General features: G+C 37.7%; 1 protein-coding gene across 3 annotated transcripts in view; it reads right to left on the bottom strand.

The window, feature by feature from the left end:
* TMEFF2 (transmembrane protein with EGF like and two follistatin like domains 2) overlaps positions 1–16,730 on the bottom strand; it is a 228,042-nt gene that overhangs the window by 97,601 nt on the left and 113,711 nt on the right. For all 3 annotated transcript variants that reach the window (XM_047872931.1, XM_047872932.1, XM_047872933.1), the window contains exon 5: positions 646–742. In XM_047872931.1, the coding sequence (XP_047728887.1) occupies positions 646–742 (97 nt within the window). The remainder of the gene's footprint in view (positions 1–645; positions 743–16,730) is intronic.

The following is a 16,730-nucleotide window of genomic DNA, read 5'->3' as shown; positions in this document are numbered from 1 at the left end:
CTATCACACCACAAAGACCTCATGCTGAACTTTGGGTTGCTCCCTTTGGGGATGATTTAGGCAGGACTAATACATGTGATGCCCCGGAGGACTAACATTTTGGGACTCATTCAAAATAATGAATATTATTCATTATTTGTTCAACATGTTTCCAGAAGGAGTCGAGTATTGTTTGGATGAAGGGAGAAGTTGATCCTAGAGAGAAGCCCAGAAATCATTCTTTGCTTTACTGCCTTCTTAATTTGGCTATGGGTGCGCATATGCAGAACACTTCACTTCTCTGCAATTACTCAGATCCACCATCTTAGAAAGCAGATTAGCAACCATCCATTGTTTATTGACCATGGTTCCTAAGAAACGTCCTGATAAGTATGATTTTCCTATCCATCTTTTACCATTGACAGTATCTGGGGGTCTAAAAGGTATCTTAGCGTATCGTATCAAGTAACGAACGTTCTTAACAGCTGCCTGGCTAGTCCAGCTCTTAATTCAGCCTCAGAAATTCCTTGCTGTTATTATAGCCCTTAATTTCCCCCTTAGGAACTGGATTGGAAAACGTGCTGAAAATGTCTTTTAGGAAATGGCCGAGGGAACACAAAGAAATTATTGTCATGATTTGTTTAAAGAATAGAAAGAATGCGTTACCAGACATCCTCAGCGTCTTCATCGCATTCTGCACCAAACTGGCAGATATCACAGGTGGAAGTCTCCTTTTGACTGGTTTCTCCTGAGCCTTCATGAACTGGAGAGCAGAAAAAAGGAAACAAAAAGAATTCCCATAAGTATGCTTACTACCCACACTCGAAGACTATTTTATCAAGGCTACTTTTCCAAAAGACCAGTTTGCTTTTTGGGCCTTCAAAGAATGTCTTATTCACCTCTTTTCTTCCCTAAATTTAGGGGAAACTCTAGCAATAATATGCAGCCATTGCTATGTAATAAACACTTGAGGTTCTTACAAACAAAATGAAACAACAAACAAGAGGTTTACTGGATTTGTCAAAAAGACTTGGTTAATAAGTAGACCATATGAGTTATTAATTAAAAGGGATTTAGATTGTTACTTGCCTAGAGGAAATATCTCGTGTTTACTTTACAAACAATACTTTGCATTTTCTCTTTCCTAAATTATAAATCTTTTTCATTCAAAGACTTTTATACATAATTAAAAACATTTAAAAGGGCAGTTTTGACTTATTAGATATGTCTTCTCTCTTTTTTTTTTTTTTGCAAAATGTTTAGTACTTATAAGGAAAATATGTTGATTATAAGTTTGTAGAAAAAAGCTTTGCGCTGGCTTATACAGTAATTTCTTGAATCTTATATAAATATTGCACAGAGCCCATCATAGTGATTTCCTCCAGGAGGATCATGAACATATATTTCATTTAAAAAATACATATTCTCATTGATGAAAATTATTCATATTGGTCTTTTTTTCTCCCATAAATTACAAGTATAAAATATGCAATATATAACTTAATTACAAAGTTAACTTTTCAAAATCAGGACACAGTCGTGTAAGTTGGACTCAAATATTTTGACTCCAAAGAATGAAAATCTGAGCAACACTTCTGAGATGATGGATTACTATTTATCCAATTAAAAAAATATACAGTTTAAAGTAAAAATAGTTTTGGTTATAGATGACAAATTGCAATAACCTAACTACTTTATTCTGTGGACAGATCATATACTTAAAAAAAAAAAAAACAGACGTAAATCAAGAGGATCTTTCTGTTTTAAACATTTTTGTTTTTATTTTATTTTTGAGAGAGATGGAGACAATGCAAGTGGGCAGAGGCAGAGAGAGGAGAGAGAGAATCCCAAGCAGGCCCCGCACTGGCAGCACAGAGCCAGACGTGGGACTCCAACCCACGAAGGTGTGAGATCATGACCTGAGCTGAAACCAAGAGTTGGGCGCTTAACTGACCGAACCACCCAGGCGCCCCATAAATCAAGAGGATCTTTAAAAGTGCACTTCTGGGGCGCCTGGGTGGCTCAGTCGGTTAAGCGGCTGACTTCAGCTCAGGTCACGATCTCGCGGTCCCTGAGTTCGAGCCCCGCCTCAGGCTCTGGGCTGATGGCTCAGAGCCTGGAGCCTGCTTCCGATTCTGTGTCTCCCTCTCTCTCTGCCCCTCCCCCGTTCATGCTCTGTCTCTCTCTGTCTCAAAAATAAATAAACGTTAAAAAAAATAAATAAAATAAATAAAAGTGCACTTCTGCAAAACGTTAACTATTTTCAATAGAAAAAGAAACTAAGCAATTAAGTATGGAAATTTCTCCAATCTTTATGGACTCTAATAAGATCACATTGTCTTTAACAAAGACAGAATGTATTAAGAAGCACACGGAAACTAACAAATCCAATCCTACTTATTTTGTTTTAATATGATATTTTCCTCATTTATTCTCTAATAGCAAGAGAGTTTTTAACATTTACAAAAGCAGAGGACTTTATTCCTTGCTTTTCTTTAATTTACTGCTGTGCACGTAAGTGATTTGATTTACCAAAAAAAAAAAAAAAAAGACAGGAAGATATCTGAAAAAGTTCACTGTTTTATAGTTTTTTTCAGGAAAGGTAGAAATATTTAGTTTTTCCAAAGCAACTTTTCTTCCCCCTCTGTTTTTGATGGTTTGCACTCACATTTCAAAAGAATTATGAATTAAAGAGACAAGTTCAATTACAAAAGTATGGAGGGTATAGTTTTAAATTTGGAAGACGTGAGAAAAGGTATTCCTCCCCAGAAAGAAGAAGGAATTTTAGACTTTGATAGAATAGACAGCAGTTATTATCCACTCTATTACTTTAATACAGTGGACCATGGGGATAAGAAGGAAGCTGTGGTCTCTCCTCAGGAGAGAACGAACAGCTGCGGCCTCTTTATTACTTTCTTATTATTAATGCAACACAGAAGCTGCTAATGGGAGAGAGCCTTTTAGTGTTAGCAAGATTAGCAGCTTCCAGACTAAAACTTCCCACCACTCAGGAAACATACGAACGCAACGGGAAGGTCCTTAATGAGCAGTTACGGCCACTTAGGGGCAGCTCCGTTTTCTTTGGCAGTAGAGATCCGAGGTTACGGATCTACTGGAAGTAATCTAGGGGATGAGTTGTGCTAACTCAGCAGAACCACTACTAATATTTCTACTCGAAGTCATGTTTCATTTCTATAAACGGACGGTTATTGGTAGAATGAAGATGTCTGCAAATTCTCCCACACGGATGAAGCGGCCAATTCAGAAGTAGCAGTGGCAATACCTCCATCAATAAATATTCAGGGAATAAAGTGATTGTATATGAAGTCATCCACAATGAAAACTAAAGTAACATCGCTCCATATTACCTGAAGCATAGGCTTGCACCTTTGTAATAAATTGGTACGTGGTTTTCATTGAAGCAAGCAGACCAGTGGTTCTTAACTAGGGTGGGGCTCAGAAGCTCTGGTAGATTTTGTTCATTTATTTTTAGTTTTTGGCATAACTGCCTAGGATATCCTTGTAGACACTGGAGTTGTAGCCTTGATGCCTGGATACGTATATTCTAAAAAACGGACCATCCCTGCTTAAGAATCTCTGCCCTAAGCAAGAAGACTTTGTCCCGAGCATTCTCTCTTTGCGTTGTTGAGCACAGGACTTGTGACGCATTAAAGTCCACAGGGAGCATCCGGAGGTTTGATTAAAATGCAGGTTCTGATTCAGTAGGTGCGAGGTTATGCTTTTCTTACAAGCCCCCACAGGCCGATGCTCTGGGTCCACAGACCACATTCTGGGTAGCAAGGGTAGCAGTGTGTTTTTCAACCCACAATCCATAATTTATTAGCGGGTAGTGAAAAGGTAGTGGGTCTCTTACCAGAGTTTTTGTAAACATGAGAGAGAATATACCAGAATAGAAAACACTGAGTGCATCTCGTTTAGCAAGTATAGGTTTTATTTTACAACACTGTTTTAGTTATCCGTATGTACTATCTACACAGAGCTGCAATATAAATTTCATTTCTTACTAAAGGTCACAGTCATAAAAGCCTGAAAACCACTGATTTAGCACACGGTAGATGCTCAGTAAATGTGTATCGAATTGGGCTATTTCTTCTTCCCGTTCTTTCTACGTTGTCAGAAATGAGACGGGTCAGTGCTTCATCATTTGCATTCGTCCACTGATTACATGGGAGTAAAAGTCATTTATTCTAAAGTATTAGTTCAACTATGCATTTGCATTTTAATCCTTTTATTTTGTGAGGTAAAATCATTATTTCCCTGTATTCTGTAGAAACTTAGATTTCAGCAACTGACTGAGGGAAATGTGAGGGGTGAAGGAGGCAGTGCTCCTACAAGCATATTTTATCAATTGTGGAGCCCTGTAGTTAGCCCTGTTTTCATCCCTGGAGATTCTGAATTGGGGGATTATAAGAGATAATCAAATCACTTCTCTCTCAACTCTCCTTGCCCCTGGTGGTTTCATCTGGAGGTTACCAAAGTTCGTTTATCACCACCTTGTTCTGGCCCAACACAGGTCTTCACATTGGATGCGCCTGCTGGGCCATATTCTCTTCCTGATTCACTGTAGTGTCTCCTGGGTCTCTTGCTAGCCTAACCTGTGTTATGCCATGTCTGAAAACATCACGAAATAATAATGTTCAAACAGTTATTCAATGTCACTTATTTTGTCAAAAATTGCACTAACATTTATATTCATTGAAATGCTCAGATCTTAAGTGTATCTTTCAATCAGTTTTGGGGAATGCCCATCAAGACAAGGAACAACTCTATCATCCCAGAAGGTTCCTTTGTGCCCCCTTCCCAGCCATCATCCTACCTCCACTCTGTCTCTATATAAGGCAGATCAGTGATCTGATTTCTGTCACCGCAGAAATCTGTTTTAACTATTCTAGAAAATCACATCCAGGGAATCACACAGTACTTAATTATTGTGCTCACCTTTGTCACTCAGCATCATAGTTTTTGCGGTTAATTCAGGTAGCGATGTGTATCAGCAGTTTATTTCTCTTTAATGCTTGGTATTCAGTTAAATGAATATATCACAATGTACCATTTTCTTGTTGCAAAACATGGTTGTTTTCAGTCACTAGCTGGAAACAATAACTGAGTATTTATTAATCAAGTTGGTAAAAGACTTTTTGCGCATGTTAGTTTTTACATCTCTTGGACAACTGGGTGTCAAGTACAAATTATTCTTGTTTCTCCTTTTTATTCTCAAGTTGCAGGAATCTTGAATATATTTAGGTTTCAATTTTTGTCAGATGTGAACGCTGTCAGAAGTCGTGAGGTAGAGGCTGAGGTTCTTTGTTTTTCCCCTATGGACAGGGTTTTTTCCTCTTGACCTGTGGATGTAGTGAAATATGCTGATTGATCTTCATGTTAAGCCAACCTCCCATTGTTGGGATAAGTCCAGCTTAATCCTTTTATATAATGCTGGATTTCATTTAACGATATTTTGTTCAATTTTTAAAAATCTGTGTTCATAGGATATACTGGCAGTGATTTTCTTCCCTTATATTGTTCTTGTTTGGTCTTAGTATCAGGAATAAAACTGTCTCATGATATGAATTGAAAGTGTTCCCACTGTCTCTATTTTAAGAAAGTTTGTGTATGACGATACTATCATTTGACTTCGCTATACAAGGCTATTTACATTTTCTATTTATTGATTTCTGCCCTTATGCTTATTATTTCCTTTCTGCCATATAGTCAGGGTTTACTTTATTATTTTTCTTTTCTTTTTAAAAATATTTATTTATTTTGAGGGGGGGGGGGAGAGAGAGAGAGAGAGAGAGAGAGAGAGAGAGAGAGAATCCCAAGCAAGCTCTACACTGTCAGTGCAGAGCCCAATGCAGGGCTCAATCCCATGAATCCTGAGATCATGACCTGGGCAGAAACCAAGAGCCAAACATTCAACTGACTGAGCCACTCAGACGCCCCTATTGTATTTCTAGTTTCTCAAAATGGAAGCTTGATTTTCTACCTTTCATATTTCCTAAGATAGTCATTGAAATCTATAAATTTCCTTCTAAAGACTGTTTTAGCTGCATCCCATGAATATGGATATATTGTGTTTTCATGTATTTATGTTCAAAATATATATTGTAATATCCTTTGGGTTTTTTCCCCTCTGGTCCATGGATTATTTTAGTAAGTGTGTTTTTAACCTCAAACTATTTGAGGCTTTTCCAGGCTATCTTATTTTTATTCATCTTTAATAATTCTATCATGGATGAAGAACATATTCTGTTTAATTTAAATTCTCTGAAATTACTGAAACTTGTTTTATGGCTCAGAACATGATCTATCTTTTTGAATATTCCATATGCATCTTAGAAGGTGTAACTTCTTTTGAGGAGTAGTTTTCTATAAATGTTAATGAGCTTAAGTTGATGGTTCATATTATTCGAAGCATCCATAACTATACTAAGCTTTTGTTTAATTGTTCTATCTTTTCCTGAGAAAGGTATTTAAAATCTCTATCAGTGACAGTAAAATTATTTTTAGCACTCTTTGGCTGTGTTATTTTCTTTTGTCCTGTATTTGGAAGCTTTGATATTGGGTGTGTAAACATTTAACAGTCTTATGTCTTTTTAAATAAGTGACCCTTCTACTGTTTTGAAGTGCCCCCTTTTAATCTCTGGTAACACTATTCATCTTGAAATCAACTTTGTTCTGAAATGTATATATTCATAGCAGCTTTTGTTTGCTTACTGTTTCTATTTACTTACACCCAACATGTCTGTTACATGTTTAAAGGGTGTTTCTTGAAAACAACATACAGTTGGATCTTTCTTTTTTACCCAGGCCGAATATGTCTGCATTTAATCAGGGCATTTCATGAATTTACTTTAATGCAATAATCGAGATGTTTGGTTTTAAGTCCATCAACTTGGCACTTGATTCATAGTTGGCCTATCTTTTTGGGTTCCTCTGTTGTCTTTTCTATCTTATTGTTTTCTTTCATTTAGGTGAATCAAATATTCCATCTTGTTCATTTTATCTTATCTCTTCTAATTTTTTTGGTTATACTTTTTATGTTATTATTTTGGCGGTTGCTTTAAGAATTATAAAGTGCGTTAAATAAAAAAAACAAGCAAACTCGATTTCTGTATCATCAAGTATACTAGAGTTTGGGAAGAGTACTTAAAGATCTACAGGAATAGTATATTTCTAATAAAATTGGATCTGCCTTCCCCAAAAAAACAACAAAAGAATTACAGTATGCCTCTTTATTACTTCACGAACAATTTAAGAACTTTATGGCAATATATTTTTAATTACCGTAGTTTACATTTTGCATATTTATTGTCATGTATCACACTTCTGCCTTTTTAAAATTAGTTTTACTTTACACAGCTGCCCTACTTGTTTTTGTTAATTTCAAAGACAAAGGCCAGAGATTTCTGTACTAACAAAGACTCCTGCCTGTGACTCCGACTTGTGACACATTTGCTCTAACTTTTCAAACTTATCTATAGTCTCACATTCACCATGAAAAACATTATTGACATATGACATTTATAGTAGATTGTTTTGTTTTTCCCATTATGTTTCTACACTTTCCAATAAAAGGACTGTATAATTCCTTTCCACATCCATATTTCCATTGAGTTCCATGGTGCCACTATTGTTCTTGTGACTTGCTTTTGCCACTGAAATGTGGATGGAAATGAGAAGCTATATAAAAGCCATTATGTGGCTTTCTACTTTCCTGCTCTTTCCCTTTGCATAAAAAAGGCATATTCCAGAATAGGAGTGCTTACTTTATTTTTAAATTTTTTTTAATGTTTGCTTATTTTTGTGAGAGAGAGGGAGACACAGAGTGTGAGCAGAGGAGGAGCAGAGAGGGAGGGAGACCCAGAATCCAAAGCAGGCTCTAGGCTCTGAGCTGTCAGCACAGATCCCGACGTGGGGCTCGAACTCACGAACCGTGAGATCATGACCTGAGCCGATGTCAGATGCCCAACCGACTGAGCCACCCAGGCGCCCCAGGAGTGGTTCCTTTAACCAATCCCAGAATGAGATGATATTCAGAGCACAGCCACAGTTAGCTGCAGCCATGAGAGCAAGAATTATACCACTGATGTTATAAGCCTGTGAGATTTTTTTTTTAATTTACTTTGAGAGAAAGAGAGAGGGAGCACATGCATGTGAGTGGGGAGGGACAGAGAGAGAGAGAGAGAGAGAGAGAGAGGGAGGGAGAGAATCCCAAGTAGGCTCCACACTGTCAGCACAGAGCCCCACACAGGGCCCAAACTCACAAACCACGATGTCATGACCTGAGCCGAAATCAAGAGTCAGACGCTTAACCAACTGAGCCGCCCAGGTGCCCCAAGCCTCAGATTTTGAAGTCATTTGCAACTCGACATTTACCCAGTGACAGATGACTAATAAGATATCAATGAATGTTACCAGTTAATGCTAAGGAAATGTATTTTCACACTTGTTTTCCACACCTCAGATTTCGGTCACATTACTTACCTACACAACCCTAGATCTACTTTTCATTTTCTGCAACTCTGCCTTCTAACTTTTTGCTATCTATTTTCTACAGCAACACATATTCTCCAATAGTTAAGGTGTGTTTCTTTTTAACATTTTTATTTTTTCACAGCCTAGCAGAACCTATCCCAGTCTGTGGATGGTTCCCATCGCCTTCATCATGTAGCTCACTAGTAGATCTCCTTGACATATATACGGTGTCCCATTTAAATCAAGCATAGCATAAACGTTAAACGTCGTACAAGCATGTATGAATAGAAGCCTCCACATGCGCCAAGCCTGAAATGAAACAGGCAGTCCCTAGCACATCACTGTGTCCACAAAAAGAATGAGACTTCTGAGCTTAAACGTGACCCACATGTATTGGTTCTAAACTCGTTTACATTACTCTACAGTTGAAAAAAAATTCCATACATTTTATGTAGGCCTTAATCTGAATGTTTGCTAAATCTAGAATGCCTTCTTCTTTTTCCGTTTTATGGTTGCTATCAATCAGGTATTCAATGTTGCTGCTGTTGTGTCTTTCCTAGGTAGGTCGACTGACAAAGTAATTCTTGGCAGACTTAACTTCTTCCGCTTTGTTTACATAGAAAAAAGATTGAAATCAGTGACAACATTCAATATAACTGTTGTTACTAAAATTACTTTGATTACTAAATTATGAACAGCAATGTTTCATTTTGAATTACTTCCAGAAGTTATTATTTCATTATCACTGAAAAGCTGACCTTTGAGTTTACCTTCCAATGAAGGTAAATTCCACTTAAACAATGGGAAGTTTTTATTTTATTTTTTATTTAAAAAAAATTTTTTTTAATGTTTATTTATTTTTGAGACAGAGAGAGACAGAGCATGAACAGGGGAGGGTCAGAGAGAGAGGGAGACACAGAATCCAAAACAGGCTCCAGGCTCTGAGCTGTCAGCACAGAGTCCGACGTGGGGCTCGAACTCACGGACCATGAGATCATGACCTGAGCCAAAGTCAGACGCTTAACCGACTGAGCCACCCAGGCACCCCCCGACAATGGGAAGTTTTTAAATCAGAACTCTTCTTTAATCGGAACGACTTGTCTATTTTGCCTTTTGTATGCCAGTTTTACCTCTCACATGCCTTTCCCCTGTAAGTGGAATTTAAACGATGGCAGCTGCTGACAGTTCTTAGAGGCTCAGATAATTCTAAGCCTTGGTCATGTTCTGTTGCATTTCCCAACATTTCCCTAGAAACCCCAATATGACTTTAAAGAAAAATAAGAATAAGAAATATTTTCCTTTTATTCATATTATAATGCAAGGATATTTGTTATATGAAAAATAATTATACCATGACATCATATTACTGAAATTCTGAAGCAAGAGAAGTAGCATTTTGCCGTGCTGTTTACAAAACTAACCCAGATTCATCGTGTGTATGTATTGGCTCCACCAGGCAATAAGATGTTTCAGATTTTAGGGAGGAAATCCATTATCTTTGCTTCAGTTTAATTAAAAGAGGTACAGTTCCACCGACAATTTTTAATTTTTAAGTGATTTAAGTGCCAAAAACTAGAGGAAGGCTACAATTACACTTACGCATAATGATCTAAAATTCTAAAAACCACTTGAAAGTCTAAGACCTAAGTTCACGACTGAGCAAATGTAATTTTGTATTAAACGCTCAAAAGAAGAGATCATTACAGAAAATTTAATTTTTCATAATTAAACTAGTTTGCTAGAGCTTGACAAAGTTCCTTTAGAAATCACACGTAATTTATCTTCTGCACAACTAAAAATAATTTAAGAGATGAATACGATGCTACTATGTTGATGCACAATTCAACTGCCATCACTGAAGTCTGACTGATTTCATTCAGTCCTATCGAGCTAGAACCAAAGGTACTCAGTCGATTAAAAAAAAAGAAGCGACAGAGAAATGAAATGAGGAAAGAAGAAATGAGAGAAGGAAGGAAGGATGGAAAAAATAAAATAAGAAAGGAAAAATGCTTACTTTGTTTGACATCATGCATACCAGAATTCATGAAAGCGAGTTACTATGTCAGACTTCAGGCAACTCTATCATATCAATCATGTGATAATTACAAACAAAAATACTCTTCTTATCCTCAGTATCATGAATTTGAATCATTTTACACAAATTCATATAAATAATTTAAATGTTTTTCTTATTAAATGCCTGAACGATGAGACATTTATTTTTTTATTGGTGAATTCTGAACATTGGCTTGGGTTAAATGAGTTGCTGTAGAGCACGGTGAATACCAAATCCTCACGAGAGGAGACAGAAAAGATTAGGAGGTGGAAACAGTAAATGTGAGGGACAGCTGAGTATAGAGTTGCTGATGAGGATGACACGGAATGAGGCATTCGTTGGATAAGGATGTATAGTCAGGAAAAGGGTTTTTATGGAAGGATGGCATTGAAGCATCACCGTATTCTGACAAGCATAAAGGGAGTGGAGAGGAACAAGTGTATGCAGAGAGAAAGAGGACGATCAGGGAAGCAGTGTCCTTGAGAAGGGATGGGTTTAGATGCAGGTGTAGTGGTTGGTCTCAGAGGTAGGGACACGTCTTCCACTCCAGGAGGGATGGCAGATTGTGCGGGTGCAGACGTATGGAGGCGGTGACACTGGAAAGGGAAAGATGAAACAGGTCTCCTCTGGGTGTCTTTATTACTTCTATCGTATCTCTACTTAAGAGAAAGGCCATCGGTTGGCAGGACGTGGTAAGAAAGGAAAAGAGGTGAAATACTGTAGGAGAGTGAATGTGAATGAAGACAGAAGGCTTTCTAAGTCTTTCTGCTACTAATTTGTTGCTTCCCAACTTGGTGCTTAATTATCCTAATTAGCAAATCTCTGATGAATAAAGATATATCTTTATTAGCTTGCACTTCTGTATGTATTTAGTACATGACATTTGGTGTTGAGAACTTAAAGGCATTTTGTGATGTTGAAAGTTTCCTTTGAATCATCAGATAACGACTAAATTGGCAACGGAGTTAACTCGAACCTACTTAATGTTTGTTTTGCTAAAGGGGCTTCACAATCTGGTAACAATTTACATACCATGTTTATCTCCTAAATATTTTCCCATTCCGTCTTGTCACCACTGAACTAGTTCCGATCTGCATCATGCTTTGCCTAAACTTCTAGCTACTTGACCTCTGTACTTGCAAACTTGCCTCTCTTAAATATATCTCCCATGTATCTCATTGAAATGCAAATCTGATCACGCCATTTAAAATAGAAAATGACATGAAGTAATCTAAAGGCAACTGGATGACATACAAAATTCAGGCCTTGGGCCGGGAGGGTTGGATTTGGGTTGCCTAGATTCTCTCTTGATCCCCCCGATTTCTCATGTGAAAAATGAGAAGCCTGCCTCGCTTAGTTTCCAGGCGGTGGTGAAGATTAAACGGAAGGATGTGTGAAAGTGTTTTGCACCCTCTTATGTGCTCTGCCACCCTAAGGTGTGAGCATTAAGAAAGTATTAAAGGTGAAATAAAGTCATTATCTTATTCCAGGCGACAAGGTTCTTTGAAGGATGTCTAAGGCTGAGTGTCACAAACGTGAATTTTTGGCCCTTGTAAGTGGCCTTGGACTGATACTGAAGTAGGAGTCTTTGTGGGAGCAGGGAAATAAGAATCCCAAACAACATAACAAAATGGAGAAAGAAAAATACTGAGCAGCTTACAGAGGACGTCTTGCACCACAATATCCCATTTAGTGTCTTATGTGAAGGAGGGAAACGGACTGAGGAAGGTGCAGGTGAGAAGTGGATGGGAAGTCCCTGATAGATACTCTCAGAAATTGTCCAAAGCTCCAAGCCTTTTTGTTCTAGTGTACGGGATCTCAGAACAAAGAAAGCACCAAAGTGACATTTTCTTTCTCTTTTTTATTGATGGAGGTAAGAATTCATTCAATAAGGCTTTATCTCCACCCCCCACCCCCACTTGCCTGCTATGGGCTTTGGCTTTCACGAAAAGCCCAAAAACCATATTCTGTCTGGTTTTGACTCCCAGCTCCAAGTGAGACTTAAAACTGAAATTTATAAAGATCAAGGCTTGTTTGAATATATAACATATTGATATAAATAGGCCAATGAAATAAAAGAGCAGCAGTAATAATGAAGCCAATTTTAAGAGGTCACAGCATTTCATAAAACTGGTAGTTAAAGCAATAATTTTTCTGAAGTGCCTGTGATATTTTCCAGCCTAGTTTTGCTATCTCAAGTCCAGTCTTTAATTCTGGGAATCACAAACACTAAAATAATAGGAAAATGTCAGGGCTGGAATTCGGTGTTTGTGGTAAGTTTGTGATCAGATCGGTCTGGTGCTCGAGCTAGGAACGTATCTTCCTCCACCCCAACTTGTTCCATACTGAGAGTACCTGTTTCATTTCTATAATTTCCCTACTGCCTACTGGCTCTAGTTGGTGGAGTTCGGTTACTATTGTGTTTTCCTTTTCTAGTTTACAGCTGTCTCTCAAGCTCGGGGTTCAAATCGGTAACATATTGCCTACTCCCTAGTACTCTTGAAGACCTCTCTTGTGAAATACATTTTGGAATCAGCCCTACTTGCAACCAAGTAAGGCAGGCCCTGCTGTCTTCTGTTTCACTCCCTCCCAGAAGAAGTGCTTGCACATATACTATTTCAAGTCAACATAAACAAAAGAAGACAAGAAAAAAATGTACTCTCAAAAGTGTAAGGATAGAAAGGGCAGGATTACCCAATTTGAGGTGTGAAAGAAGACAGGAACGTCTTCCACAAAATGGAAACAAAGAAAACACAAAACAAAACAAAACCCACAAAATTGTCTAAGAAAGCTAGAATGCTGGAGTAGCTTGGAAATTGACTTCTGGCTAATCAATATGTCTACTTACAGAACCATTAGCTCAGTCTGAATCTGCCAAGTGGAAAGAATGAATAATTGTGGGAAAGACGTCTAGATTTTTTAAAAATTGCATGGATTTTAGAGAAAATTTTATTGCCATTAGATTGCCAAAGATATCCAGAGAGGAATGGAAAGTGGTAAAAAAATTTTAATATTAACAATGATCTATTGGGAATTCATAATGACACCAATTTTCTAAACTTTAGATTTTTAAACTCAGACCACTTTCATTTATAGTTTCATCAAAATAAATGGTCCTTTTATTTTGAACACCTTATACCTGCATTGTAAGATAATTGGAAATAAATTAATTTCTGTTTTTATAGATTTAGGGAAAAAAATCTTCAGGTTTTAGGGAAAGTTGTCCTTTGTCTAAACCATGAAGATTTAGGTTTAATAGGGACTGTAGCTTATTGCTTCTGTTTAATGTTTGTCTTAATAATTACAGTATTGAAATACATCTATGCTAAAATTATCAGGCATAAAAATATGATTTAACTTTTTGAATAAATAAAAACACATTGATAAATACAATAGATGCAAGAAGAAAACATTTTAAAAGGTCAACACATTTGTATTATAACATTGAGTGTTATACTGATGGAATTAGTAGCATTTTTTTTTTTTTTACTCTTCTATTTTTGTAGAGCTTTACTGTTGTTCATCTAATTTAAGATTGTAGTTCAGTTTAGGGGTGCCTGGGTGGCTCAGTCGGTTAAATGTCCTACTCTTGATTTCGGCTCAGGCATGATCTCATGTGGTTCATGGGGTCAAGCCCTACCTTACTGGCTCTGCACTGACAGTGAGGAGTCTGCTTGGGATTCCTTCTTTCCCTCTCTCTGTGCTCCTCCCCCACTCATAATCTCTCTCTCTCTCTCTCTCTCTCTCTCTCAAAATAAATAAATAAACTTCAAAAAAGATTGTAATTTCAGTTTAGAAGTTAATGAGTTTTTTTTTAAAGTCAGTTTAGAAATCAAGGAAGTATTTCTAATGAGTATGAAATATTGGTCAATAAGCAAACTTGAATGATACATATTATATTTAAAAATATAAATATTAAGTATAAATACAACTCTTTTTAAAGTTTCCCTATTTATTACCATTAGGATAAAAACCCACAGTCCTTACCATTGTATACCAAGGGATACAGGAGTGCTGATGCATACGGGCACATGTACCCCAATGTCTACAGCAGCACTTTCAACAATAGCCAAATTATGGAAAGAGCCTAAATGTCCATCAACTGATGAATGGATAAAGAAGATGTAGTTTATATATACAATGGAATACTACTTGGCAATGAGAAAGAATGAAATCTGGTCGTTTGCAGCACCGTGGATGGAACTGGCGGGTATTATGCTAAGTGAAAGAAGTCAGGCAGAGAAAGACAAATACCATATGTTTTCACTCATAGGTGGATCTTGGGAAACTTAACAGAAGACCATGGGGAGAGGAAGGGGGAAAAAGAATTACAGAGAGGGAGGGAGGCAAACTATAAGAGACTCTTAAATACTGAGAACTGTGGGCTGATGGGGGGTGAGGGAGAGGGGAAGTGGGTGATGGGCACTGGAGGAGGGCTCCTGTTGGGATGAGCACTGGGTGTTGCATGGAAACCAATTTGACAATAAATTATAGTTAAGAAAATAAAAAAAAAAGTCATTTATGAATTACCACCAACCTATCACTCTGTCTTCATCTCTAGGCACCCAGCATGCTCCTAATGGTATAGCTCCTCATGGTTGCCTGGGTGGGATTCACATGTGCAGTTTCTACTGTTTAATGGCCAATTCTGACTCTAACTTGAAGACTCTGGTGTAGCCCCACACTGTTCAGGAAAGATGCCCTCACTTTCCGCCCTTGTCCTTTATTCCCAGGATGTGTAGAGCTCTTGGTGTGTGTCCCCAACACATTCTTTGTATGTAGCACTTTGAAGAAGTAGGGTTGATTCGCCGATTCTCCCAATGTCTTGTGAGTTCTTCAAGGTCAAGTCATATGCTTTATTTGCTCTTATATCTATTCTCAGCTCAGGGCTTGGGAGGTGATGGGAAGTAGTAGTCAGAGAGGGGAATTCCAGAATTTGAGGTCTTTTGTGTTGTAGCAGTTAGCAGGTAATGAGAAGATAGGACCACATTTCCAGGCAGCTGAAATGAGGTCGAGGAGTCTGAGGAATTATGGGGGCCAGTATTGAGAAGAAATAGAAGAGAGACTCTGTGGTAGTTACATGTTGTGCATAAAATGTCTGGGCACAGGGCGAGATTACCTTTCCCTGGATATTAAATAGGCCCTGGAACTAGTTCTGGCCAGTGAGTTGTTGAATGGAAGTGATAGCTGGTTGAAGATCTTCCCTTTTATTGAAGAATGCCCGAGAGGGGCAGGAATGGAGGCCAAATTAGAAGGCTATGGCACGGTGATAGTAAACAATAGAAGATGGACACATAATTTGGAGAGAGAATGGACCAGATCTGCTGATTGATTAGGTGAAGGTATAAAGTCAACATTCAAGAGACCTATTGCATCTGCCCAGGTCCCTGAGTGATTGCAATGCTGCCCTCACCTAGCATCTTACCCAGTCACTCTGTAGTAAATGTGTGGTGAGAATAAAAAATAAATAAATAAATAAATAAACAAACAAACAAACAAAAAACAAACAAACCTGGGTTCTTTTAAGAGATGTTTGTTTCTACTGAATACCCTTGCATAACCTAGCATAACTTGATTATGTCGGAACATGCGGCTGAGAAGCATGAATGCAATCTGTTCCATTGCGCTGATTTCACCAACTCCCAGGTACCTAACTGATGGTTACCCTGGAACAGAGCATACAAAAGTGAGCATGCACTGATTCATTGAGGAAAAAGACAGTGATGTGGGGTTCAGCAGCTTATACCTAAAGTATGGGAAAGAGTAGTATCAGCAAATAGCATGGGTTTTGAATAAGACGCAGTTTAATGAGTGACGATATCAGCTTTCCTTGATGACGGTTTGAAGATGATGATACGAAGCCAGAAATATATGGCTTCTTCCTAGCCTTACATGGAAAGGTAGAGAAGGAAATAAGATTTGGAGGAAGATTATGCTATCACTGGGGAGAATATACAAGGGAATCATCAAAACATTTAGGATAATTTAACCTTACTTTTTTCACTAGAGCTAATATTGATAATAGCTACCAAGAAACCAAAAAACAAAAAACCACACACCCAGAACATACTAAGTTCTTGTATCCTTAAATAGGCCCAATTTTACTTTCACAGAGCATAAAGGAAAGATTTCCTAACAATTATTGGTGTTTTGAAAGCTATGTTCACATGCATGCTTTTAATGCCTTAACTCCCTTTGA

Source organism: Prionailurus viverrinus, chromosome C1 (assembly GCF_022837055.1).
Source record: "Prionailurus viverrinus isolate Anna chromosome C1, UM_Priviv_1.0, whole genome shotgun sequence".
NCBI lineage: Eukaryota > Metazoa > Chordata > Mammalia > Carnivora > Felidae > Prionailurus > Prionailurus viverrinus.
Note: the sequence above shows the minus strand (reverse complement) of the source record. Positions and strands in the feature narration are given on the sequence as shown.